Source organism: Trachymyrmex septentrionalis, unplaced genomic scaffold (assembly GCF_001594115.1).
Source record: "Trachymyrmex septentrionalis isolate Tsep2-gDNA-1 unplaced genomic scaffold, Tsep1.0 scaffold223, whole genome shotgun sequence".
Classification (NCBI taxonomy): domain Eukaryota; kingdom Metazoa; phylum Arthropoda; class Insecta; order Hymenoptera; family Formicidae; genus Trachymyrmex; species Trachymyrmex septentrionalis.
Window position 1 is genome coordinate 29,796 of NW_017305379.1, and position 27,902 is coordinate 57,697.

The following is a 27,902-nucleotide window of genomic DNA, read 5'->3' on the forward strand; positions in this document are numbered from 1 at the left end:
AACGCGTGGCAATAAGCGAAAGCAACAAGCTCTGATACATTTAAGCGGGGAATATTGTAAACTATGCGCTTGCGCGCGGCCTGGGAGAGACCTCCTTCGGGATTTTCTTCGGGACGACTTTTGCGATTAAACTCCGATTAATCTTAATTAACTTGATCAGCAGAATAGCTCGAAGCGACATTTTCTACCATGTTAATTGTTGTCCCTCTGATCTTTTATATCTTTTCCAACGTGCAATTAACGGAAAGTTATAATTCTACGTCACAAAATATTAGAACAAAATATTATTACTGAATAAGTTAAATTGCTGATTAGTAATAATAATAATTTTATTGAATATAAAATTATTAGAAAGAAAATAAAAATAATATGTAAAAAATAGAAAAGAAACGAAACACAGTGTAATTAATTGAGAGGAAGATTGTTCTTTATTGAATATAAAGTTATTATTTTTAAGCAAGCAAATAAACAAATAACTTAATAGAAGTTTGACCGCTTTTAAAATAGCAGGATATTCCTCCTTTCGCTTAATTGCGCTATGTTTTGTTTCTTTGTATTTATTGTTACTTTTATTTCTTTTTTTGTACGTTCTTAAAAGGTTTGTCCTAGAACGTTAATAAACGCTTTATGTATCTGTACTTATAGAGTATAAAAATATTTTTTAATTAACGCAAGCGCGCGGTTCGCGTTAATTAAAATTCAGCATAGAATCAATGACACATGAGACGTTATTAACGAACACCATGATATCCTACCGTTTCTCGCTTCGTCGCGTCCGGCACCAACAATGACAATCTATTTCTTTTTAATTGTATTTTATATTCTATAGAATATAGTCGATCAGATACGCGCTTTATTTCCCCGATCAATCTCAAAAACGGATAGCACGTCAATAAATGATGTCACCGCAGTTACCTATCAATAATTCAGCACCTATCAGTATCAACTGTATCAAGCTGTCACTTAACGCGATCTCGTTCCGAATTCACGATCGAGAGAATACGAGAGCGTACGGATTTACTGTAGGAGCTCGAAATAAACAGACGACAAAATATTGACGTTTTATTTCGAACGCAGAATTTGTTTTGGCATTTTATTAGATTATATTGTAGTTAACAGTAGAGATCTTATAACGGCCACGAACGATTTCGTTAAAATTCTATGAGAAAGAGATAATGCCCGTATTCATAGTCAGACCTTATATTTAAAGCAAGTTTATCTTTAGATATTCTGTAGTTAATAAAATAATTCTTAGAGCATCTGAAGATAAATTTAACGAAGCCTTAAATCCATATAAAGCTTGACTATGAATACGGCAATAATTTCTTCCTGTATGTACACTATCTCATTTTAACTTATACTGTTTTACTCTATAAACTTTAAAACAATTTAATAGAAATTGAAACTCAAGTGAGATAAATCTATAACTTTAATTAAGATATAGAGTGAGATAATATATATATGTATATAGAAAGAAATTATATATACACCTTTCTCTCTCATAAAATTTTAACAAACTCGCTCGTAGTCAGATTCTTGTATAAGGACTCTAATCAAAAACAATTAGGTATCAATATTTGAAGCAATTGGTATTTGGAACATCAAGTAGAATCTGTCTCCAGTAGACGATAACTTTAGTTCATCATGAAGTCAATCTTATCAATTTATAAAATACAAGGTCAATTTTATTAATTCATAAAATATTTTAATATTCCATTATCATTTATTATAGCAATCAAATTAAGTAATTAATTATCTCCAATCCTAGGTCGAATTATGATGAATTAAATCGTTTCATTTTACGCTTTTTCTCGTACTCGAAAATAAATACCTAAAAAAAAAATTTTTTTTTAAGTATAAATATATTTAAAAGGAAATTAAAGAGAGAGAGAGAGAGAGACTAAAAATGAAAAGAACATTTCTAAGGACAGCTTTTGCACGCACCTAACCTGTTCTACCGGTCGGTTTACCTATCTACCTGCCTGCCTGCCGACTTACCTGAGGCGCTCTCTGCGCGCGTGTCTTCGGCGAGAAAAAAAGGATACCGACGGGGGCGTGGAGTCGTCGACGCCGTGCCCGTGGAAGGCTTCTCTCGCCTTTGCTCTTATCGCCTCGTCATTAGATCGCGGGGAACAGGCCAGAAGCCCGGGTGAGACGGTGGTCGTCGATGTCCAAGAGCGGCTGCCCTCGCCGGACGATCGTTCACGGGAGCGGTTTTAACAAACGCGTGAACGTCCGTCCCGCTTCGTGACGGTCGATATACGCTCGGCGCGCACACGAGGAAGAACTGCGGTGATCGAGTGTGCGAGCTATGGATCACGCTAATACATACGGAACGGGACGCAAATTCTGCCCGGAGGCCGGGACGAACGTCACGGTAAAGAAGCTCACCACACAAATCCCGATCCGACGCACGTCGCAGCCATCACTGGCCGTCGCTGATCTTCTCCGCCGGTGGCGCCTGATCGCCGACCTGAACGGCTGAATGGGAGAGAACGGGGAAATCGGACCGCGGCGACGCGCGCGACGGATTCGAAATTAATCCGGGAGATCATCCATGGGCGTCGCGTTGACTTTGGCTTGTTCCATTATTCAATGGGAGTACTAAAAATCTATAGTTCTCGACTTCATTCTTGATGTTCACGGAATGTTAAACAAAGATAAAAAGGATACTCGAAGGCACACGTGTTTCCGAACGCATCCTTGTATATATGTATGTATTTGTTGCAAAGTATCTGAATATCTGTAGTATACATAACGCGCACTATAGACTTTCAGCAAAGAGTTTTCAGTATTGGCAGTGTATTTCAGAACACCTTGACTTGATTTAATAAGTAACAAAGATAGAACGACTACACTTCGACTTGTGTTACCAAGAGGAAATCATCAAATCACTCATTGCCATTTCTATCAATGTAGATTAACTTTGATCTTGGTCCAACTTATTCTTTATTTTTTTCTAATTTTTAGACCCAGTTTCACAACTCACGGTTAACTCTTACCCGAGATTCAACCTATTCATTATCTCTTTTTCCAATTCTAGAAATGGAAGAAATAAGAAACAAGTTGAATCTTAATTAAGAGTTAACTGTGAGTTGTGAAACTGGGCCTTAAAACTAGTAAAAGGTGAAGAGTTTGTTGAACCGAGATTAAAATTAAATCACATTATAGAAACGCGCTTGTGTCATTTGTAACTATGCTTATATAGACACTCTTAGGGCCTCTTTCACCAACACCGATAACACACGCTAATCGATGATTAATTCAATCATCAAAATTGCCAAGAGAACTAAACACAGAAGAAGAAGAGAGAGGAGATGTTATGATACCTTAAACTGTTGTTGGCACTTCTGTGAGTTAATCGTCGATTAACTTAACCAGAAGTTGGTGAAAGAGGCCCTTAGTCGGGTTTAATAACATCCGTAGTTAGAACTAATCGCAGTCATTTCATTCTTCAGAGTAATAACTATAACTGGCCAGTTTCATATTTACAGATACTATTAAACCTGATATTAGAAATTAGTTTGAATTGACGACTTGATTGGGACGGGCGTGTTTTGGCTTCGGCTCAAGTGTTTTATATCATTTTTATAAATTTTTTAAATTAATATTTAATTTAATATTTGTGATGAAACCGACCAAGTGTTTCCCACACTTGTGTCTTGCCTTCGCAATTTGTTTCTGATTTCGCATTTCTGTTTGTTTGCGACTACCTTTTGGAAGATTGAAAGGATCTTTCTGTTACTAAATTTACCTTTAGAGAAGACGTGAGCCAATGAAAGAGAAGAAGCTATTAAAAATTTAACGAGAAAGGTAACGATTTAATAAGGTATCGAGAAGCTGTCATATCGAAAAGCAAACTTTATTAATTAAATCATACATTTTATACGAAATAACTAAATTGTAACTTAGAAATGCTAGCTTTTGCATGGCAGTGCTTTGTAAGGGATTTACAGGCATTGTTAATTCGGCATTGAGTGCTGAATTATAAAGACACTTATGTCAAAAAATATCTTGAATAATGATTTTTTAAAATAATCTCTCCGCAGTACTTCTTCCGCTATATATATATAGAAGTTGGTTCTTACAACTGATTAAGGACCTTTCTCGTTGCCATGATTGTGCAAGTAATTGCTGCTAGGATAATTACAGAATTCGCAATATCCGGGTGGTCCTTGCGCTCCTGGTGGTCCTCTCGCGCCAGGAACACCTTAACATATGTGTAGAATTGAAATAATGTCTTGCATCTAATGTGATTACAAATATTACAATGCCAAAATATGTATAATATTGCAGAAATTTTTTAGTTATACTCTATAAATTATTTTTAAAAAAATATCTCGTTACTTATAATTCTTTTAATAGTAAATGAAAATCGATCGAAAATATTCAATACAAATAAGCGAAGAAAGACACATTCGATCAAAATGAATATCTAATTACATTTTTGCTGGAATTGAAAATTGAGATTCGCTCAAAAATGTAAAATTTATAAGATCAAGACCCCACTTCGATTGAATATAGCCTTCTGTGCTTATTTGTGTTGCTAATCTTCTTTACCTGGTCTGCCTGATTCACCTCTGTCTCCCTGCCTTCCGGGTAAACTGACGCCGTCATTACCAGGAGGCCCTGTCGTAAAACGCAGTATACGATTATCGTATTATTGTTCCAAAGTCTATATAATTTTATTACTAATTATACTAATATTTTATTGCTAATTATAAGCAAATAATTTTTTATTCATGTAATGCAATTTAACCTGGTAAACCTGTTGGACCAGGCGGTCCTTCTAAGCCGATTCCCTCGGGACCTCTGTCCCCCTTTTCTCCACGTTCACCAGGTAGCCCCTGTGGACCGATGGGACCTTGCGAACCAGGTAAACCGACGAATCCACGATCTCCTGGCAAACCTGGCGGGCCTGGATCACCTAAACGAAAATAAAATTAATTAACCAAAAAATATCGCAATCAGTGCAAACAGTGAAAAATATATTCATAAAATGGTAATGCACCATGCATTAATTTTTATTTCCATTTGTTTTTTTTTAACAGTTTGATAAGATTTCCAGTATTACTCGAAGAACAAATATAAAAATAAAAAACTGAAAATATACATATAATCAAATATAGAGAACGAATTTTTTTTATTAATGATAGTACATAAAGCATATGATTGAATTAAAAAAAGATACATAGATATATATGCTACTGTATATTCGCTTTAATACATTAAAAAAGCGTTACGTTCGATGATGAGAAGCTAACGTAGTTACTCAATTAATCTAATTTTCGCATGCACACGACAAAAGCGTCCATTAGTCCAAACAGGCCATTTTCCAGATATTTCAGAGAGTTGCTACGTTTCGAGCGATAAATACCTGGAATGCCCCGCTTTCCGGCTCGACCGGGACGGCCGTGTCGAGCCGGTCCCGGTAATCCGGGTAGCCCTCGTAGACCCTCTGTTAGTTCTTTCAGTCTCTCTGTGACACATGCCAATATATCATTATTGTTATGGGCGTAACCTGGATGAATCCAGGACATTGATATCCCGAACCGATATCGTTAAATGCCACGTGTATCGTGATGAATCATTCGTCATTCTTTATGCTATAACTCTAGGGGACGCGAGAGGCGATGCTGATGATACTTGAAGCGTTTAAATGACGATGTTACTACACTCTGTTGTTGCTTGCCAAATATCTTCTCTTGAGTTAAGGGTTCCATTCTATATGTCGATGATTCTTCTATAAACTAATAAGAAAAAAACGTAGTAGCAGATGATTTCGAATGCGATTAATTTGTTGTACCGAGCACAAGAAACAAGCGCAATGGATTGATGATTTTGACTCGGAGGATGTACCTGGGCGACCTTGAGGTCCAGGGGATCCAGGACGGCCCGGACGGCCTCGACCGGGCGGGCCAGGTAGGCCTTGCATTAACGCTGCCATTTCGGTCATCTTTTCTGTATGTATATAGGTGATAATAAGAAAAAAAACCATATCACAATTCGGAACATATTCCTGACGATATTGCGCGTTGCCCATTTCATGCGCGGCTTCTTATTAAAATATAGCTGTTATCCAACACTTTGATCAAAGTCTTTATCGAATTTAAATGACTTAACTAGTTTAATTACTATCTTCACAAAAAACGGAGGGAATCAATAAATAGAGGATCACTTAAATCTCAACGAACTTTTATGTTTAGAAATAGTCTGCAATAAAAATCACCTCTCAGGACAGTAGCGCAAATATCACGAATTTCCGCCTCGCTTATACTACGTCCCGGCAGACCTTGGAGTCCAGGTAATCCCGTTTGACCTCTGTTCCCGGGGAGACCTTGCAATCCAGGCGCTCCGTCCTTACCAGATATTCCAGGTGGTCCTATCTGACCTTCTAATCCTCGTTCTCCAGGAGCTCCTCTTTCACCTGGCTTAATTGTTTATTTGGATCATTTACTTTAAGATTAATTTATTTATATAATTTTAATTTATACAATTTAATTTATATAATTTATATATAATTTGATCAAATTTTGGTTTTTCTTTTTATCAAACAAGATGCTTACTATGCCTGGAGGACCTGGTAGACCTCTAGGTCCCTCGAGACCGGGACTACCAATGTTACCAAAACTGCTGTTCGCAGCTGGAAGACCGGGAGGGCCTGGAGGTCCTGATGGTCCTATTGGTCCTGAAGGGCCGGGTAGGCCGGGCCTTCCTTCTAAGCCTGGTACGCCTGGTGCTCCTGGTGAGCCCATTGAGCCCTAAATGTATAAATTAATCGATATGATATTTATTGTTCTAAAATTACATGTTAATTACATGTTTGTTATTCGAAACATAAAATTGACAAACTGTTTAATGTTGTAATATCCATTTCATTCGTCCTCTTACCGAATTCCCTGGTAACCCACGAGGTCCGGCAAGACCTTGTTCACCTTTCTGTCCTTTGCTACCCTTTTGACCTGGTTTCCCATCGTATCCTGGCGACCCTGATTTTCCTGCGAGCCCATCTAAACCTCGAAGTCCTGGAGACCCTGGCTCTCCGTATGGCCCTGGAAGTCCCTTATTACGTGCAACAATGAATATTACGAAAAGTACATTATTTTAACTAATAATAATATAAATATATATAAATCTGAAGTAATAAAATACCTGTGGTCCTGGTAATCCTGGATATCCATCCTTTCCTGGATTTCCAGATGGTCCTGAAGGACCCATTGGTCCAATTTCTCCTTTTTCACCTGGAAGACCATCATCACCAGGAGGTCCAATAGGTCCCTCGGGACCAGGTAGTCCTGATATGACGTTATTATCCGTCAATCCCGGTGTGCCTTAAAGGATAATAAATATTTCAGGTTCATTATAAAGAATGATCATTAGTGTATTTGTTTAATTCTTAGTTAACAGATTGCGGACCATCTCGACCACGTTCCCCGATATCGCCCTTTGGACCTGTTTGGCCTGGTGAACCAGGCGGTCCTGGCAATCCTGGCAGTCCTGGTGGGCCTGATGGTCCTGGCAGTCCTATTATACCACGAGGACCTTGTGGTCCTGGAATATTAGATGTGTTCGTATATACAGTGTTGCCTTTCGGTCCAGCAGGTCCCGGAAGACCAGGAGGTCCCGGAAGACCAGGAAGACCTGATGCACCGTCACGTCCGCGAGATCCATCTAATCCCGGATATCCTCTGTCTCCAGGTTCGCCTAAAATTGTTAAATTTTATAATAGTCTAATGATACATTTTTATATGATATTTCTCTAGGTAGCACGAAGTGTTAAAAATTAAAAAATGTTTTAAATATGTATTTAAAAAATTTTACGTACACTTTACAACGTACAATGCATTTTAATTTAAAAAAAAAATCATATTTTTCAGTCACTTCTATTGTATCTCTACTTTTTATTTCAAAATATTTTTGAATTTTCATAACGGACACAAAGTTTAACTTTTTTAATTAAAACTTTCAAATTTTTTGTTGATCCTAAAGTCGTCTGTATTGGCAACTAAATCATATAATTTTGTATAACAATTACTTTTTTCCTCTTTTATTGATTCGAAAATCCTTTTTCAGGATTTTCATAGTATTTGCATTAATACGTGTCTGTGAATTTAAGCTGAGAACGACAAAAAAAGTTTCAAAATTGATATCTTATTTATTATTTCTTAATCCAATATGACGTTCTATAGCTGTCATGTTCAGTCACGTCGTGATAATCAGTGACAACGTTTGCTTTATATAAAAGTTGTGTGATGTGTATTTTTGAAATAGTAGTCCACAGATTAGTAAGTTGAACAAAGAAATAATGTGAAGTTCTTAAAATTGGACTTAGATATTTAATTAAAACTTAATTGTTATACGAAAATTTACGTGTATGTGCGAAATATTGATGTATTGTAGTATTGTAGTATGTAATGATTTGTCAATGACACATAAATCGTCTGTGTGTTATTTACAATATGACTAATCATCTTTAGGATCCCTATATTTTAACATATCCGAGGGGAGACACTTTATTAATATAAATATTAATATAAATACTGTCATATTTGATCGTTATTATGCGTAATAGTAACCTCACAAAATAAAGTATAATATTTGCTTCCTTTATCATCTTTTATTGTGGATAAATATGAGCAGAACGTACTGCATGAAGATTCGAACACACGGATATAGGTATAGAGATATATACATTTATAATTATTCCTTAAAAATATTACTTCGTAAATTAACTTTATCATATGTCCTAGTTTACATCGAGCACTTGATACACGTACTAACTAATAACTTTCTATTAAATTATAATATCTTAATCTTGACAATACATTTAAAGAATGGCGAGAAAAATGGTATATTAAGCAGGGGGTGCAATCTGTATAATTAATTAAATAGGCATATCATATATATATTTACCGGCATCACCGAACTTAAGCTAATTTAATAAAAAAAATACTCTTTAAACCATTTAACTTTCATTGAAAACATTTTTTTTATCTCTTATAGAGAGTTTCGACGATATTTACTTTAATTGAAAGAAAAAAACTAATTTTTTTCTAAGGGGTATTTCATCTCTTAAAAGTGCGTACAGACACATATAAAAAATATGTATTCCTTGTTTTCATGTACAAAACAATATAAAAGCTCATCAAAATCAAAGAAATCAAGTCACATTCAGGCTTGCTTCATACGGATGTGCAAGGGCGCAAACAAGAGGGGCGTCAAAAGGGATGCCATTTTCAAAATTAATTCGCCAGTACTAACATCAATTGCCCTGACGAAAATAAAAATTGGAAATACGTAAAATCGAACATGTAAGCCAAATGTAAGAGTGACAGAGATAAACAAAAATTCTAGAAAGTGTAGCAGAAAGATATAGCAGAATGTAAAAGAAGCGTTTTAAGAGATAAATCTTTTACATTTTAAGAGATAATTTCCTCTTTTACATTTTAAGAGATAATTTCCTCTTTTACATTTTAAGAGATAATTTCTTCTTTTACATTTTAAGAGATAATTTCCTCTTTTATATTTCGTTGTTCCTATTTATGCCTTATAGAAGCTTCGCTTATGTTTCTATCACTTTCCCCTTACATTTGATTTATGCTTTGCTCCAATTTTTGCTAAAATTTACTTTTATCAGATTTAATTTGATACTTTATTTTTTTTTTTTTCGTGTTAGCTGAATCATTTTCTCAGATACTCGTAAGAACGTTCTTTAAAAGAAAGATCATCTAGCGGGGGGTGCCAAAATGACTTCGCACAAGAGCGTCTTGTAGAACAAGAGCGGGTCTGAATACATACATTCATTCCTTTCCTTGGTAATTGTGTTCCTTTGTTAATAATTTCATTCTTTTTCTGAGTCAATTATCTATATAAATATATTTAATATAAATACTTTTAATAAAATTCCTTTTCTCTATTGCGCAATTAATTTTGACTTTCAGGATACTTATAAGCGAATAATTTTGAATTATTTATAAATAAGCGAATATTAGCACAGATTGCGATAAATTGATTTACAATGACTGCGAATGAACGCATCTGGGTCAACGATACGTGGAATATCATGCGTCGCGCGTCGTCTGAATCGTTTAATAGTCGTTATTTGAATCGTGACTTTTTATAATGTGCAGTGTTAATAAAAAGACTATAAACACGAGATACATTCGAGTCGAACATTTGAACTAACAAATTAACATTGAGGCAAATCACTGTCTCATCTCATTATGATAAATCTATGATAAATGGATCGAACAACTTTCAAATTAACATATGTATTATTCACGTTTCTATTAAAAAATTATTCATGGTTAAAATCAAGAAACATGCATTACGTAAGGATATTATATTCAAGGATATTATATCTGGCATGGCCGAGATTTAAACGATAAATTGATTTAGACGTTGCAGTGACAACAAGTGCATTAATCGAGCACCCATTCCGTAGTATTCTCTCATTCTATCGCCGACACAGAATAATCCAATTATACATCTCGACGCAATTTCTGCCGAGATCGAATTACATCGTCAGTGTTCCATGAGTGGATTCAATCTATCTTAATTAAATGGCTTATCTGATGTTTCTTTTCTAAGAAATAACGGATTGTACCTTTTTCACCCGGCTGTCCTTGAATGCCATTGTCTCCTCGTTCACCTTTGGCTCCTTTTTCGCCCTTGTATTCTGGCGATCTATGCAAAAAATCATCCGCATTCCCTGGCGGACCCGGAAACCCTCGAGGACCCTGATCTCCTTTCAGACCCGGAAATCCCATATCACCCTATTAGAGAATTTGTTTTTTTTTTTTTAATAAATTTTTACGCGTTATCATATTTATTTTAAAAGCATTACTTACTCTTTCACCCTTTCGGCCTGGTGATCCTGGTAAGCCCGGTGGTCCTGTGGATCCTATTGATCCTTTAGAACCTTGCAATCCTGGAAAACCTCTAGCGCCAGTATTACCTGGAGCTCCCTGATAAGATACATTTCTTATATTCCTTTCCTTGCATTCTTAGTGCCTACGTTTTGTAAAGGCAAAAAAATGGTTTTAATTACGATAGGGGCATATCCAGGAACTTCTTAACGTGCATTGACAATGAGAGAAAAGTATATCGTAATTGTCATTATAATTGCATGGTAAAATAATTATGGTCAGGAGCATCATTTTTATAGTTATTATTGCTATAATGTTAGTAATAATAAGTATAGTTACAACATTTTATAGTATAATTTTTACTATATGTAAATATGATTTATATATAAGATAACCAAACAATTTTTTTTTAGTTAAATGAATACATATAACATTATGATCGTTATGATCATAGTTCAATGTTCAGATTACTATTTGTATGATTAAAACAATTATAAATTTATGATTGTCCCAAAAATTGTCCCTATAAATTATAATTAAATTATGATTATTCCAACCACTTTTTTCTCTCAATGTGGAGGCCATTGGCGGATTTGTATTTTGGATTACCAAGTTTCTTCATGTGCTAACAATCAAAACATATGAAAAAAGAAAATTTCGATACCTTTTCGTTCTTATTTTTTAATTTACGCGTATGAAAATTTTTTTCGCTTGCGATGCGATGGGCGGAAAATAAAAGCCGCAGTATAAACTTTCGCATAACGCAATATCTACAATAGAGCAGTAAGCCTTAAGCCGTAAAAATCTAGGAGTTTCCTAAATTAAAAAATAGTTTTGGAATATCAAAATTGTGATTAAGTATTTCAGAAATATTAAAAGTATATATAACATTTTGCTATAAACATTTTTAAGAAAGAAGTCATGATCTTCATGGCCCCCATCGTGGCTTCATCTCTGAGTTAAGAATATTTTTATGATGAATGATTTTAGTTATATTAAAAATGAATTTATATATTATTATATTATAATTTTCAAAATAAATAAGGAAAACATACTATCCTTCCTTGTTCACCTGGCGGTCCCGGTTGCCCTGGAAATCCAATTGAACCTGACATACCAATTGGCCCCGGTGCTCCGGGTGGTCCAGGTGGACCGGGAAATCCCTGATATAATTTTTTTTATTAACTTTGGAACTTATTAAGGAAACAAAAAAATTCATTCATTCAATTTTAATTGTCGCTACATTTAATAAATAAAAATGATGTGTCGGCTCTCATATTGGCATGATTCAACATTGATTTATTTCGTCTGAGTCTGAAGAAATTTATTAATTAAAAAAGATGTATAATTCATATTAGTAATTGTGATTAATTTTATAAATAATTTAAATTTTATTAGTCTGAAAACTAGCTGGAAACTAGTTTATGATATAAATATTTAATAAATGTAAAACAAAGAAAGGACTTACATTTGAACCATTAAATCCAGGTGGTCCTTGCGGACAGATCGTATTGCAGATGGGTTTTATTTGAAGCGAAGCGGCTTCTACGATTTTCTACGATCACGTATATATTATACTAGTCAAATCTTGCAAAACTGTTAAATCTTGCTGATATGTAGATCTTACCGGTAGCTCTTTACACGTTTCTCTTTCGTCTCTCGTTGGATCGCAAGTTAAAACCATCCATTGCAAGTCAATCTGAAGATAATACAAATAATATAATAACATATATTTATGATCTTTGGGCATCGTACATAATGTTTTATGAAATGTATACCTTCTTATATTTTTTTCGTATATGTATAATAATATTTCAACTTGTTGGAATTTTAACATTTCATATGCATTCTGGATATAAGCCAAGACTAATATTAAATTCAGTTTGTCCTACTTGGCGATACAATGTTTCAGACTCGTTCTGTACGAAGCTGTTAATTAAGTAGCGGGTTATTTAATTGTAATGGTCACACGTAACTTTATTTCTAGAAAAGCGCATTCCTCGCAGTGACACTAATAGCAATGCATACAGTGAATGTTAGATGTACGTGCTTATAAGTCTACTTTTAAAGATAGTTCGAAATTAGTTCGAAAATTAATTATTAATTAAAGAATTAAAAAAATAAAACTGAACGATAAATTAAGTAGCGCAAATACAAATCTGATATGACATGAAAAATTAAGCTTCACATACAAATCTGATATAACGGAGTCTTACCGGCACAGTAATTTTACTATTGTTCATTTTAGCTATCGATAGATCCCCGTCGACTTTAATCGAACCGCGTGGTTTTAAATCTTCCACACCAACGAATTCGCAGTCGACGTTAAGGACTAGTTTATCCTTGAACACTCCGAAGTTTACCTTGTGCCAACCCCTGTCGAACACCTGTTTTATAAGAAATCATATATTTTTCTCCAAGTTGTTATCCATCAATGATGTAAGTTACGATTAATCAAATCTATCCTAGACAAGATAATGATGTATAGAAAGAGACAAATCAGTTTTAAGACTTATTACTGAGAGATCTCGAAGTTTCGTATTTATTGCATAAATCCAAGCTGTTTCAAAACACGCTTGCAATCCTCATCGATCAAAGGTTCCGAGCGCGTCATGACATTCTCTTATCGCTGTATTATCGATCGCATAAGCATGACATTCATTTTCTATCACGTCAGCGATAGAATTTCTAACGTCCGAGACTCTTTGAAGTGACATTTTCGAATGAAGCGACCCGACGTGACTTACATCCGTTATATCTGCTCTGTGTAATAGCATGACGATACAATTCACGCGCCTACTTTTGCGGCTTGGCACGCATCTCACGCGATAGCTTACGTAATGATTTTGTGGGGTAAAGTAAAACACTCATGTATAGATAATTATTCATTAGTTTTAACGACGGGTTTCTCTCTCTCTCTCTCTCTTTCTCTCTCTCTCTCTCTCTCTCTCTCTCTCTCTCTCTCTCTCTCTCTTCTTGGCAATACTTTTAAGAAACGATCCACTCGACAGAATTTACTTATTTCCACTTTATGTTATTACACGTATTCCATATCGTATTATCGCAAATCGGGGCGTGCTCGACTTTGGAATCTTCTACCTGGGGCGATATAATGTTTCAATAAAGAGAGAGATATAAATGCTTTTTCTAAACAAAAAAAAAACCTCGACGATTTATTAATTCAGACGATTCTCCACGATGACTTTGCCTTCGTCGTTCAAGTGTCCCGTTTAGTGACAAGCGTTTATTTAAGGAATGGAGGACTGTCACGCGCGAAACAAACAAACTATTCTAGAACGATGATGGATGTGGCAAATGATGGCACTCACGCGATCATTCGCAAAAGAGATCGTCTGTAATTCTCCCTCGTGGTCGATCGATGAAAAATCCAGTGTTCGCTTCCTGGAATTCATTGTGATGAGAAACTGAGCGTCGCCGTTCACGTTCGCAATCTTAATGACATGCCAAGGATACTTCGGTGATTTCCTAGCTCTCAGCGTGTACACCAACGAGAACTCTTCTGGAAGCCCGCTTGGTATGATGTCTCTAGAAAAGGATGTAAAGGACGTAAAAGGAGGATTAGCACTTTGCTAATCGGTACTTTTTACCAGAAAAACGTATTGAGGGCTGAAAAATTTTATTATTTATTAATTATTTATTAATTGAAAAAATTTGCAATGGTATATTCGATTTATCATTTAAATAGATAAATATTTAAATTACAATTTTAAAGCTCTTTGTAAATCCTACATAAAGAGCTCATACTGACTAATGTCCATTTTTCCAATGTAAATTAATTTTAGTCTGGTTTAATTTACTGTCTATCTTTTTCTAATTCTTAGAACTAGAAGAGGATAACAAGTAAGTTTAATCGAGATCAAAGTAATTAATTTATATTGACAGAAATGGACTTAAGGATGATTTTTGACCAAACTTTGATTTAATCGACGTTTACCATATTTTCGTCGATATTAGCAGAATTTTTAGATTAGAGACAACGCATTAAATAATTGAAAATTTTGCTTTAAATAATTCTGCCGGTTGAATTAATCGCCGAGTTAATTGGAGTCTATGGACCAAGTCGGGCCAGGCCGTTGTTTCTACGAGCTAATTTGAATACTTCGTCGGGAGGGTGACATCAGTGCCTTTCTCCAGCCGGTATGCCGTCTGCATGCGATTACTGCCTCGGACCTTCGTCATGCCACTGTAACGCGCGTCCAACAGATCCAATTTCAGCTTGCTGATAAACTCGAATGTCTGAAGATCGTCTATGCCGGACTTGTAGCCATTGCATAGACCGCGTTTGGCGACGACGTATTCTAACAGAAATATGGCACCGATATCACGAGCTTCGTGAATGCTGCACGTAATTCCATAATATCGGCTGCTTTCCTTTTAACAGACAGGGTGCTTTCCAGAGTGCTTTTAGTAATACAAGTCGACACAAGCATTATTTTATCTTTCTTAACATTCAGTGAGTAAAGATAAAATGACACTTCCCTGTTGACTTGTGTCGACAAATATGATAGAAACCACCGATAATCAAACAATGTCGTTATCTTTATTATTCACTGAATGCCAAGAAGGCTGGAGTGATGTTTGTGTCGATGATTATGTCTCCTAAAAGGAAATCAGCCATCGTCGCGAAAGATACTTACGAGCATAAGTTATGTGCGCTATTGCAAATATCCATGTTTGCAGATACATTTGCTGCGACCGAATAAATCTGAAACAACGCCGATAGTTGACGGTAAAAATAATTGGTATTTGTTATGTTCTAAATTGAGGCTCTAGACAATTAAACGAAAATATAAATTAAGTGAATATCGGATAATGCTAATACCGGCGGCAAAATTTTGAGAAATTTTTAGAAAAAAGACTAGAAAATGTACTATTCACTTTAAATCTTTCAGTGAAAAAAATTGTAACGTAATGATTAAAAATCATTTTAAAGAGAAAGTATCAAACTTAACTTACAAATTATAGAAATTTGTTATGGCTTTAAAATGCTTTTTCCAATATCGTTTCGCGACCATGTTTCGCGGAGATATGTGAAATTTGAATTTGATCATTTTTAATGCTGATTTTAAATGACTTTAATTTTGTTGAGAAGCAGCAGGCAAATTTCAAGATAAAGTAACTTATCTAGTAAATAAAAAATCATCATATCGAGATGTTTAAAAAAGCATTTTAAAGCTTGAAATCTCTACTTTCGAAATCGATATTTCATAATTGATATTTCAATCCGATCCTTTATGGAGCTATACGAACACAAATGGATACCCGTTAAATGTGAAAATTTTGTACAAATTTTACAAAGGTCTATGGCGTGAAGTAAAATTCACAATTTGCTTTTTTATTGACCTCTGTACGATTTTTTTTTCATTGAGTTATTCAACATTGAAGTAAAAAGGATCACATGTTAGTAATACAAGTCGACACAAGCATTATTTTATCTTTCTTAACATTCAGTGAGTAAAGATAAAATGACACTTCCCTGTTGACTTGTGTCGACAAATATGATAGAAACCACCGATAATCAAACAATGTCGTTATCTTTATTATTCACTGAATGCCAAGAAGGCTGGAGTGATGTTTGTGTCGATGATTATGTCTCCTAAAAGGAAATCATCACACATTTTTTTTAATAACTCGGTGAAAAAAAATCGTACGAAGCTTCATAAAAAAAGAAATTAAAAGTGAAGCTTCACTCTTTCGAATGATGTAAACCGCATTTGTGTACAATTTTTAATTCGCATCGTTTACTGAGGAAGATTATGAGTATATCTATATTATAGGCCGTAATCACACTACAGATTGTCAGTTACGGTTGCTAATTGTCGAATCTATTTTCATCAATCATATTCCAGCTAACCTGCACTCGTTGCATCATGATTGGCTAAAATAAAACCGACAACTAGCAATCGTAACCGACAACCTGTAGTGTGATTACGGCCATAGGCAACCAATGAAGAACCGACAGTTTATTTATGTTCAAAAATTAACTTTTATGTATGAAAATCTCAGTTTCCTGGAGTGTCATAACTAGGAAATGTATACTACAATCCATTATGTTCATGACATAAATTTTAGAATTATCTCTGACAGAAAAAATGTTTACGGAAAAGTACAGAAAACATGATTGAGATGAGATCTTAGAAAATCTTAGTTTTTCGTAGATATTTGTAGTAGAATGTAGAATGAGGTTTGTCTTAAAAATTCTTAATTTTTTGTAGGTATTCATAGGACGTAGAGTTATTTGTTTCCTGACACAATATACGAAAAAATAAAAGCTCGTAATACAGCGTTAGGCGGCGTCAGCGAAAGTGTATATGGAAAAGACGGAGGATTTCTTGATTTTTCAAACAAGCAACGCCATTTTATGTCGCACCAAGAATATCTACGAAAAACTAAGAATTTCCAAGATCTTGTCTCAATCTATGTAGTTTTTCATAAAAATATTTTATCCAGGGTATTTACTAACTTTTTCATTTTATGCGTGTTCTAAATATATTAATCATATTTATTATTCACATTTTATAAATTTTATTTGATTACATTTTATTTACAAAAAATGCTCTTTGTCACCAGTTTTAATTTTCAGTTCCTGCATAAGATTGTTTTTAAAAAATGGCATTTATAATATTAACACAGAACTGACTTTCACATATTTAATAAATACGAAGTAAAGTTAGCACAGCTATATGTTTCGTGATAGGCGGACATGTTTGCATAAGCTGTGTTCCGTTGCACGCATGATAGGCTGATATTGTCGGAAGAGTTATTTCTTGAAAGGAATTTAATTCTTTAGTGCAGTTTTATTCGTACACAATCATTCGAATAACATATAAATAAATTAAAAAATGCTATTAAATTAAGTGATGCGTTTCGGAGATATTAATAAAAAGTGTCATTTTTCATTATTTTTAATATATTGATCGAAAACAACGCAAAATACAAAAAAACTTCAAGCGAATTTTTTTGTAGCAAATTAAATCTATCGATAAGGTATATAGAAAATTTTTGATATCATAAACCCAAAATAGAAAAAGAAAAAACGAAAGAAAAAATCAGCGAAAATTTGCGAAAATTTGCAATTTTTACTTTTTGGCATATAATTTTTTTTTTAAATTGAGTATTGTATGCTAATTTTTTTTTAAATCATAGTTGACTACAATTTTTTGTGCATATGCTATCAACGTCAGCAAGGACTGTGATGTAGAATTTTTTATCTACAAATAGGCATGAGCTTATTCTTCGTTGATTTTCAGTGGGTTTAAAGTTTGTCTATATCATCGTTTTATCTAAAAGTATACTCGTCTGTGATTTTGCGGTATCAGCAACTGGAAATAGACACAGATAGGCTGAAACACAAAATACTTGATTTTTTTTTTTATTATTTCGTAAAGCATAGACAAGAGACAAAGATATTATGTTGAAGAATATGTAGCGGAAGGGGAATATGTGTGGTAATGGAAAAAATAGAAGGAGGATCAATTAGGAAGGAGATAAGAACTACAAGTTTGTTTAGTTTTATTAAATTATACACTGAGGATGACCCGATAAGGGTTGAAATGTATGATTATGTTTTTATATGTCTTTATGTACTTCTAATGTAATCACTAAATATTAGATTGATTTCCAACACTCGTCATCTAGTTGCGACTCGTAGCCTTTAATTATAAAATAAAGTAAATTGAGTAATCATTTATCTTAGTAGTAGAATATTTTTCTGTGTATGTTGGTCTATAGACTACATATAATAAAGTTTAGAAAATTTTAGCTAATATTTGAATTATAGTAAAAAATAGTAAGTAAAGTTTTGACCGTTTTAAATTAAATTTTGTCCAAATCATATCAATAAAATTGTGTAATTTTCAAATTATTTTAAAGTTTCTTTTTATTACGACATACTCATATATAAAGGATAGTTATGAAAATAACACTTGAAATTTCTATTCTGTCTTAATAATATCGGATTAAAAAAGAAGAGATGCAGCAAATGCGATATACATATATAATATTGAATAAAAAATCAGATAATTTTGATCAAACTTCGATTAAATTAATTATAGATTTATATATTGTAATGTTTAAAATATAAATTCATGTTATAATTTGATGAATCTGTACTAAAGAAAGGGGTTTTAATACGGTCCTGTGGCGCAACGGATAACGCGTCTGACTACGGATCAGAAGATTCCAGGTTCGAATCCTGGCAGGATCGACTTAGTCATATTTTTGAAAATATATTATAAATTTTTAAAAATTATAAATTAACATAAAGATAGAAATTTCATGTCTCATTTCACGCGACACAGTGATATCGGTCGAAATTATTGATCTTTTTTAAAGATAAATTGCATTGGTCTGCTTCTCCTTTTTAATATTCTCTCTTTTGATATTTAATCAAAATATATATTTAAACGATCATATATTTCAATGATTATATTTCTTGAAAATATATAACTGTCTATTAAGATTTCTTAACAAAAAAGCGCGAGAATTATCGTTCCAGAGCGATAATTTATCTATGTGAAACGGACGGATATCCCTTTCCTTGATGCAAAGATAACTTGGATCAAGTTTCGCATATCTTGTATTTTGCGTACATTTGTTACATCATCTGCAGTTAAATAATTTGAAGCAACATCTCTTCTTGTTTAATCCGGCATTATTAAGACAGAGTAGAAATTTCAAAGATTATTTTCATAATTGTTCTTTATGTATGTATGAGTATGTCATAATGAAAAAAAACTTTAAAATATTTAAATTTAAAAAGTACACGATTTTATTGATATGATTTGGATAAAACCTTAATTTAAAGCATTAATTTTTGTTGCTATTTTTTATTATAACTTAAATATTATCCCGGTGAAAATTTCTTTCATAATTTTTATACGAATTGGAACATTTTTCAGAAATACTCAGAAATATTCAGAAAGTTTACATCTTCTCTCAGAATTTTTCATACAAGTGAATTCTGAAATATTCTGAAATCTCATCCTATAATTTTTTAAAAATATTTTTAAATTTTTTAGATTTTATAATATTTCATCAGAAATTATACTTATAAAAAATCTTAAAAATCTTGCGATATTTTATAATTAATATATATGAAAAATACTGAGAAAAGATGTAGATTTTCTGAGAAATGTTCCAATTCGTATAAAAAATGTGAGCAAGTTATAAAAGTATATAGAAATTCTGAAAAATTATGTAAAAAATTCTGAGAAAAATTTTTACTAGGGTAGCTAGAATTTTGTAAACTTCTTATACGTAGTCTAGATTAAAATAAGACTGAAGACAGTTAGGTATTGCCGTTTCTTGTCTGCCTTCAATAATGGAACACTGAAAGGAACGTAACTGATAAAAAGCAATCTAAAAATCTGTCTCCGCAGGGTTACTTGTAAAGTTTCTCCTTTCTTAACAAAAAAAAAAGATGTCTATTTTGCACTTGTTCCCACACACTTTTAAGGAATGGAACATCTCTGTAAAAAAAATTTATTTTCTTTCGAATGATAAATATTATCAAAAATAGAAAAATTTTGTAAATAAGAATTAAATGATTTCAGAATACTTTAAAATAATGATATAATTCTTGTTATTTTTTAGTACGCCGCCACCGCTTATTTTTTTCAAGCTTAAAAATTATTTATGACAAGTTAATTATTTTATTATAAATTCAACAATATATATTTATTTTCCAAAAATTCATTTTTGAGAATTAATTACAAATGCCTGCATGTTTACTACCCCTATTATCCGAAGCGCTCTTCACGCAGCTTCTGCATGATAGGAAATGACGATAAGAACATTTCAAGGAATTTTGTGTATGTATAAAATCACACAAGTTCTTATCATGCACAATCATAATAAGATTATTGTGTAAAAATTTGAAAGTCAAATTATGGCATTGTATAACTATATGTCATTGGATTATTCATAATATGATATATATATTGATATGTCAAATGACGCACGAGCGATGAAACCATACAAATTTTTATTGCATAACATTACAACAATCTTTAAACGTGGAATGATCATAATGTTCATTAGACACCCGGTTGTTCTTTTAGCTAAATATTTTCGTTAAAGTATCCATACGAAGGTTAATTTTTTTCTTTTTCGAGCGGACGAATAAACACTCATCTACAGGGACTCTCATACACACAGAGAAGATCGGTTTAGGCTAGCGATGTTGCCAATAGTTCTTTTATATTCCTTCTTGCCGGCACGCGAGCAACATCTCTCCTACAAAGATTATTTGAATATTCGTCGAAGCATAAAAGCACAGGTCAGTCAATAACAGGTGTAAGAATATTTCTATTCTCTTCGAAGATTTATGAGACATAAATAGTATGTTATGATTAGTTTAAAGTATGTATAACACGTTTAAAGAAATTAAAATAAAATAGACAATTTCACGCGTAAAAATGTTTCAAATCTTCAATTTTTTCCGGGAAAAATATAATAAGTAATAAATAATATCGTATATTATTAAATACAAAAGTAGGATATGTATATATCGACATTTTATATATTATCTTTAATATTTTATAATAACTATTTTTAATATTTTTTATAATTCTGTAATAATTTTGTTCTTCATATTTGTAAATATTCGTTAAACTTATCGTTATTGGAACTATTTAATCTAGCATTTCTATGTTATTTTTAGAAAAAGTAATTTACATGATATATACGAAGGACAAAGATGATTTACGAAAGCTATTATATATGTTTATATTATTATATATGGTATGATTTATATTATAATTATATGAATCTTATTATGATTATATAATTACATTATTATAGCATTATAATTACATTACCAATTACATATTCTTTGATTAAAATATCAATATTTATTCTATGTCAACGATAGATATCGATTGCTATTTCTTTATTAGTGGCTGTGTTCCAAAATTTACTGCCAGTACTGAAAATTTATGAATTAATTATCTAGAAATTCTAGATGAACGTAACGTAAATTATACAAAATAAACAAAATAAATGGCGAAAAAGAGTCGACGCATAATATATTTAATTAAAGATAATAGTCATAGATACATAAAATAAAAAGTACAACGGCGTATATTAACATATAAAACAATATTACAAAAAACGCATTAATATACTGAATCCCCTATGGGGATTGTATCAGATATTAAGCTGATAAGAACAAATTAACTCACTTTTGATCTTAGCTCAAAGAGCCGAGAAGCGGAAATTATACATTTTCAATACTGACAGTAAATTTTGGAACACAGCCATTGTATAATTTTATCCGTGTTCAACAAATAGCAATGGTACAGGCGATGTATATTCAAACGAGACCAAAATATATTTGAAAATAGAAATACTTTTCAATAAAATAGACTTAGATATAAAATATACCGAAAATGATCTTTTTCGGGAAGAAATGAAATCATATTTACTTGTATGTATATATTAATAATTTGAGAGCTGCGAACATATCTATTTCGTTTTTGCTATTTCTTCTTCTTTCTAATCTTTATCATTCGTATAAGCTTTGTATGTTTAACGTTTAATTTTGTACGTTATTTTAATCCGGAGAGTCGATTCCAGTCGCAGACTTCTATAAAAGTCAAATTTTATAGAAGTCTGTGATTTTCCAGTGAGTTAAAAATTCGTCACAAATCTTGCGTCGTATTAGATATGCTCAAATATTTTGTTTACTTCGTATAGAGGTCACAGGAAAAGAAAAGCACACATAAACACACACCACAGATCTTATTTATCTTCATCAATGGGTTAGATGTTATCGAAATATGGTTTTTGGGTAACAGTTGAATCTCTCTCCACGCTCGTATAACGACACATCGACACAACACAATCGTGCACAATTGACAAATGTTTGTATCCCGATATCAGGTTGCATTGTATCCGTAGACACGAGGTGGCGCCACATTCGAACCAGGACGAAGTCAGGCGAAGTTTTATTGCTGACGGACGAAGTTTATCGGCGACGAGCGACAAGCCATATCCCATCACCGGCGGTAGTTATTGCGCCCTGCGCCGCGCGATCGTGAGCTCGCAGGAGGACGTGAACGCTCGGCGAAGCGGCGGCGGTGGCAGTGGCGGCGGTAGACAGAAGAAGGAGAAACGGCTGACGGCTCATGGCCGAGGACATTTTTCCGTTGGAACCAACGAGATGCGTAACGCGGACGTGCAACCAAACCCAAGAGGCTTTCGCGTCCCAGCTGCTGTAACTCTACGAGAATGCAGCGTCGTCATCGTCGGAAGTACATGCAGAATATGCGGCAGGGACTTCAAATGCAAGAGCGACGTCGCTCTGCACACGCGATGGCGACACAATGGAGCTATGGGATCGCTAATGGGCATCCTGGACCATTCCGAGATGAATCTCGGTGATGTCAGCCAGAAATGCGACGTATGCAACATGTCCTTTGGGATCGTTTCGGATCTGAGATTCCACAAGCGACTGATACACAAACAAGTGGTCAAGAACAGAGGAAAACGCCGGAAGGAGATGGTACGCATAAAATTCAAACTCAACGGTGTGACGACGACAGATGTGAATCTAGATCGGAGATACATCGGGAATAGCCTCGAGTGTCTCGTCGATGTTTGCGAAACTTCGGATTCCCTTAAAAATGAAAGACGTCAAAATGACTGCGCTAGGAATATCGATTTGTCTCTCTCGAACCATGTTGTGGACAAGAGTCACATGCAATACAGTATACGGCCCCACGAAGCTGCGAATCGATACATTGTAGGTAAATTCGCGTCTACCAAAGGCGACACGATAGCTAGTTGCACCGCCGAAGTGGGGAAGAGTCTCGTAGAGATCTCGAATACGCCGCACAAAGACGCAATCCCTGTTAGCGACAATACATGCCAAGGGAACAAAAATCGTTGCTATCTTGATTCTCAAATCGCAACGGACGTGCTTATCAAAACTTTTTCTAATAGCGTCCCCTATAAAAAAAATTCGCGAAGGATAAACGAGTTGGAAAGAAGAAACATGTATTATCAGAGCGAGATTTTACTCGGTGACGATCATGACGATACCGAAGTTCTTCTCGCCTGTCAATCAAAGGCGTTCGACGAACCTATATTTAAACAAAATTCTCGGTCCAGCGAATGTCCTCGCTATTCTGTCAGATGGTTTGATAAAGTTGTAGGGACCAAAGAAATCACTGGGTTGGCCAATTCTACAGTAGATTCTGTGGAGATAATAAGTGATAGTAATAACAATAGAAAGAGTTACAATCTTAATACAGACGCGACGATGCGTTTATCTCCTTCGTTATCTCGACTGGGCGAAAAAACCGAGCCGACGAAAGCTAATTCGAACGTTGATGACGACGTGCAGGAAGTACTGCGAATAATAAGGGGAAATACGCAAAGCGATATCAATCACGAATCACCTAATCGCATCGAAAGAGAGATGCTAGTTCAAAACGCTGTAAGCGATACATTTACGTTGCCTTCGCAGTTGGAGCCGAACGTTTGTCCAGAAAAATACAGCGTCACGTTTACGAATTTTGAACCGTCCAATTATTCACCATTTATGACTGTAACTGATAGCGATTATCAGTTTTTGGCAAATTCATTTGATAAAAAACTGGGCATTTATTTCGGAGATTTACAACGTTACGGGATCGAGTTCTACAACGATTTACCGGAAATGAATAACAACTTGGAAAAGTACTGGATATATGCTCCATCAGTATATCCTCGGGACACACATCAGGATTTCTTTGAAACATGGAAGCAATCGGACGACCTGCCGTATACCAGTGGATTGAAAGTGAATGACAATTAGAAATCCTGAGGAAAAAAGCATCAATGAATGTGCCAACATAACATTCTTTTGTTTTCCTTTTATATTATCTTAATTTCCTTCAAATTTAAGGACAGAAATATTTTATTATATTTCTGTGAACGTTGATTTAAGGCGTGTTCCGATATACTCTGCCAGTACTGAAAATCTACAATATACGTAACGTAAACTATAGATTTTCAGTACTGGCAATGCATATCGAAACCCTTACTTTATATATTTAAAATCGATAAAAAAAGAGCAAACTTTCATTATCGGTTTTTTCTCGCTATCGTCATTTCACTATTAGTATTTTTTCTTTATTTAAACAAATGATTAAAAGTTGTGTGATATTTCAAGTGAATTGAATATCAGTGTGATATATGAAATTTCAATTCTATGAAGAAAAAAAGTTGGCTTATGATAAATAAAAAAAGCTAAACATTTTTATAGCAATAATTATACAAAAATATTTTTAACTGATATAACTAAGATATGAAAAGATATTTGAAAAATATTCTTGATGCTTCAAAAATTTAAATGTGAATAATTCACAATTGTTAATCTCGCTATAGTTATCAGCTCTTGCTGTAAAGATTAGTAGAAGTTTGTAAAACGCTACTAAAATTTATAAGTGTTATCAGTTAAAAATTTTTAAAAGCATTAGGGAAAAAAGGAAGAATAATACTGTTATGCCTGGTTTATACTTCGGTCCTAACTCTGAAATTTAGCCAATGGATACCGATTTCAGTTAGGATCAATTAAAACTGATAGCCCTATTGGCTGAATTTTAGAATTTTAAGATTACGACCGAAGCATAAACCAAGCATTACTGTGTACATTTAAACGTTATATGTTACTTAAGTTTTTCTCCTTTTAACTTTTGATGTGCGATCAAATAATTTTGTGATAGTAGACACGTCAATCAGCAGGCTCTGCTAAAACTAGATTACAAATATCTTATTTTATATCAACATTTCTACTTATATGCTATTAATATAAATATAGATATAATTTTTGTGTTCTTGTACATTTTATAAAAAAATTTCTTTTGTATTACAAGGAACATGTGAGTCCATGTATGTGATATCTAAAAAGAAAAAAAAAATTGTTGTTTTCAGAAACTTTCATTTACACGATTTCTCTTCTGTTTTCGTCGTCTTCGTCAATATCGCACACTATGTATGTCAATTTTTATAAGAGTAATATTACAGCCAAAATGTCGTTTTCCCTAGCACTTAGGTATATATATGCGGTGCTCCTACTTTTTTAGGAGAAAAAGACAATGCCGAAAATTAAAATATTTTAGGATTTTTAACAATCTACATGTTTGTAATAAATATTTGTTGAAAACATTATTTCTGTCTTTCTTTGATTTTCCCGCAGCATCGTTAGAAGCTTAATAAACACTCACAGCAGTAAAATTATTTCTACAAAGGAGCAAGAGGAAGCTTTGTGCCATGATTAAAGTCGCGTTAAAAGATCGATTCATGTATCGCAGTGCAATATTGCGTGTGGCAAATAAAAACATCCACACGTTACCGTTGTTGCTTGCGTGACTTCCCCGTTGCTTCTCGTCGATGTTACGCGTCCGACACGCACACACGAATCGGTAAAGCTTGATAGGAAAAGGGTAAAGGGAGAGAGAGAGAGAGAAAGGGGGAGAAAAAATTTCCGACGTTACACTACCGTCGGTTTTAATATGCAATGATCAGACCGCTTCGCTTCCTTTGAAATAGAGCACGTTATTTCTCGCTGTGAAACACGATTGCATTCGAGATGCAGGATGCAACACGATCCACAACATTGCACAGCAGCCACACTCCAACTGATAAGTTCGCTGGACCTCATCGCCAGGCCCCTCTACCGCTACCAGAAGCCCTCTCAACTCTCAAGTAAGTAGGAGAAACCGATTTGATCTTATGAGTCACAAAGGGAGAGAAAAGACGGTCATCGTCATCGAATCGATGCATTAAAGGCGCATAGAATGTGTCAATGTTGCAATTCAGAAGTCGTATCAAGTTCTAAAACTGTTTCTTAACAATATACAAAATTTACTTCTAAAAAACTGTTCCTTAACAATACAAAATTTACTAGCAACTCATTGCATTCCGCAGCACGAATGTGCAATTCATTGCAAAAATCAAATTGAACACTATAAAATCAATTGAAACACTAGCCGACATCTTGAATCCTATCTTTCTTTATAATAAAAGCAGCGAGATCGAGTGTATCGTGAAATTTATTATCGAAAAATCAGTTGAGTACGTATTAGCTATAAAATTATTAAAAAATAAATAAAAGAGCTCAAGGGAATAAGCGCTGTTCAGAGTGCGCAAATTGTTCAAAGAATTCTCTCAATACATAGGCAGTTTAAGTATGTAACTTTTATGTTTATTATCACTAAAGAAGGTTAGGAAGGTACGAAACGTACGAAAATTTAATTATATAATGATTTTTTATTGTTCTGTCGTCTCTTTAATAAATTTAACTTTTATATTCAGAGAATTCTCTGAGCAATTTGCACACTTTGAACAGCGTCTATTTTCTCGAGCCCCTTTATTTTTTTTTATTATTACTTTTAAGTTAGGGAATCGTGATATTCAAATTTTTTATGACATTATTATTTCTCGATAAAACTCGAGCTATGCGAACTACTATAAAAAGACTGAACGAAGATCCAACATCAAATTGTAAATCAATATTTAATAATAAATATTGTTTTGCTATGAGTTCTTTGCAGTATCATAAGATGCTTATTTTAGTATAATTACTAAATTTCACGATCAATTTATTTTTTATTATTTCAGTTTCAGTTTATGTTTGCGTTTCAAGTTTGACATCGTTGCGTTTAATCGACGCGCAGTTTATATAACTGAAAGATGTATTTAAAATTTGATAGAAAATATTATTAGACACCAAAATATTGACTGTTAGCGCTTTTTATTTATTTGTTTTAATAAACAAACTGGAAGATCGATTGTGTATCTCGAAATGAGGTGAAAATTACAAAAGTGAACATTCTTTAGTTATTGATCAATTAAATTATGAATATTCTAGTGAATTTATTCACTTTTAGAATTTTTACTTTATTTTGAGATACACAATCTCTCGACCCCCAGAACTAAATTATAATTAATTACTAATATTATAAGATTCTATTATTTATAATATATTTAACTACAAAAATATATAATATTTATAAATACATGTAT

General features: G+C 33.6%; 3 protein-coding genes and 1 non-coding gene across 6 annotated transcripts in view; 2 read left to right on the plus strand and 2 right to left on the minus strand.

The window, feature by feature from the left end:
* LOC108748489 (dystrobrevin beta-like) overlaps window positions 1-2,442 on the minus strand; it is a 16,776-nt gene extending 14,334 nt beyond the window's left edge. The window contains exon 1 of the mRNA XM_018486696.1: window positions 1,999-2,442. The gene's annotated coding sequence lies outside the window, so the exon portion shown is untranslated. The remainder of the gene's footprint in view (window positions 1-1,998) is intronic.
* Window positions 1-24,842, plus strand: part of LOC108748490 — a 28,295-nt gene extending 3,453 nt beyond the window's left edge. Inside the window, exon 2 of the mRNA XM_018486702.1 lies at window positions 22,773-24,842. Within this exon, the coding sequence (XP_018342204.1) occupies window positions 23,053-24,690 (1,638 nt within the window). The 5' untranslated portion in view covers window positions 22,773-23,052 and the 3' untranslated portion in view covers window positions 24,691-24,842. The remainder of the gene's footprint in view (window positions 1-22,772) is intronic.
* Window positions 3,924-26,510, minus strand: LOC108748487 (collagen alpha-3(IX) chain-like). Of its 3 annotated transcripts, none has more exons than XM_018486686.1 (19): window positions 26,230-26,510; window positions 15,527-15,594; window positions 14,989-15,187; window positions 14,198-14,414; window positions 13,085-13,255; window positions 12,496-12,567; window positions 12,337-12,423; window positions 11,924-12,031; window positions 10,851-10,967; window positions 10,607-10,775; window positions 7,417-7,704; window positions 7,153-7,331; window positions 6,892-7,062; window positions 6,567-6,761; window positions 6,230-6,431; window positions 5,378-5,479; window positions 4,760-4,927; window positions 4,561-4,629; window positions 3,924-4,210 (listed from the first exon to the last, which is right to left on the minus strand). In XM_018486686.1, the coding sequence occupies exons 2-19, from the start codon at window positions 15,573-15,575 to the stop codon at window positions 4,095-4,097; spliced, it is 2,679 nt and encodes an 892-aa protein (XP_018342188.1). In that variant the 5' UTR covers window positions 15,576-15,594; window positions 26,230-26,510; the 3' UTR covers window positions 3,924-4,094. The 3 variants fall into 3 exon arrangements, with proteins under 3 accessions (XP_018342188.1, XP_018342187.1, XP_018342189.1); XM_018486685.1 differs by lacking the exon at window positions 5,378-5,479 and adding an exon at window positions 5,860-5,961; XM_018486687.1 differs by lacking the exons at window positions 3,924-4,210; window positions 4,561-4,629; window positions 4,760-4,927; window positions 5,378-5,479 and adding exons at window positions 5,562-5,750; window positions 5,860-5,961.
* Window positions 19,023-19,095, plus strand: Trnar-acg. Its single transcript has one exon. It is a non-coding gene; the product is annotated as a tRNA-Arg (tRNA).
* Window positions 26,511-27,902: the final 1,392 nt, after the last annotated feature.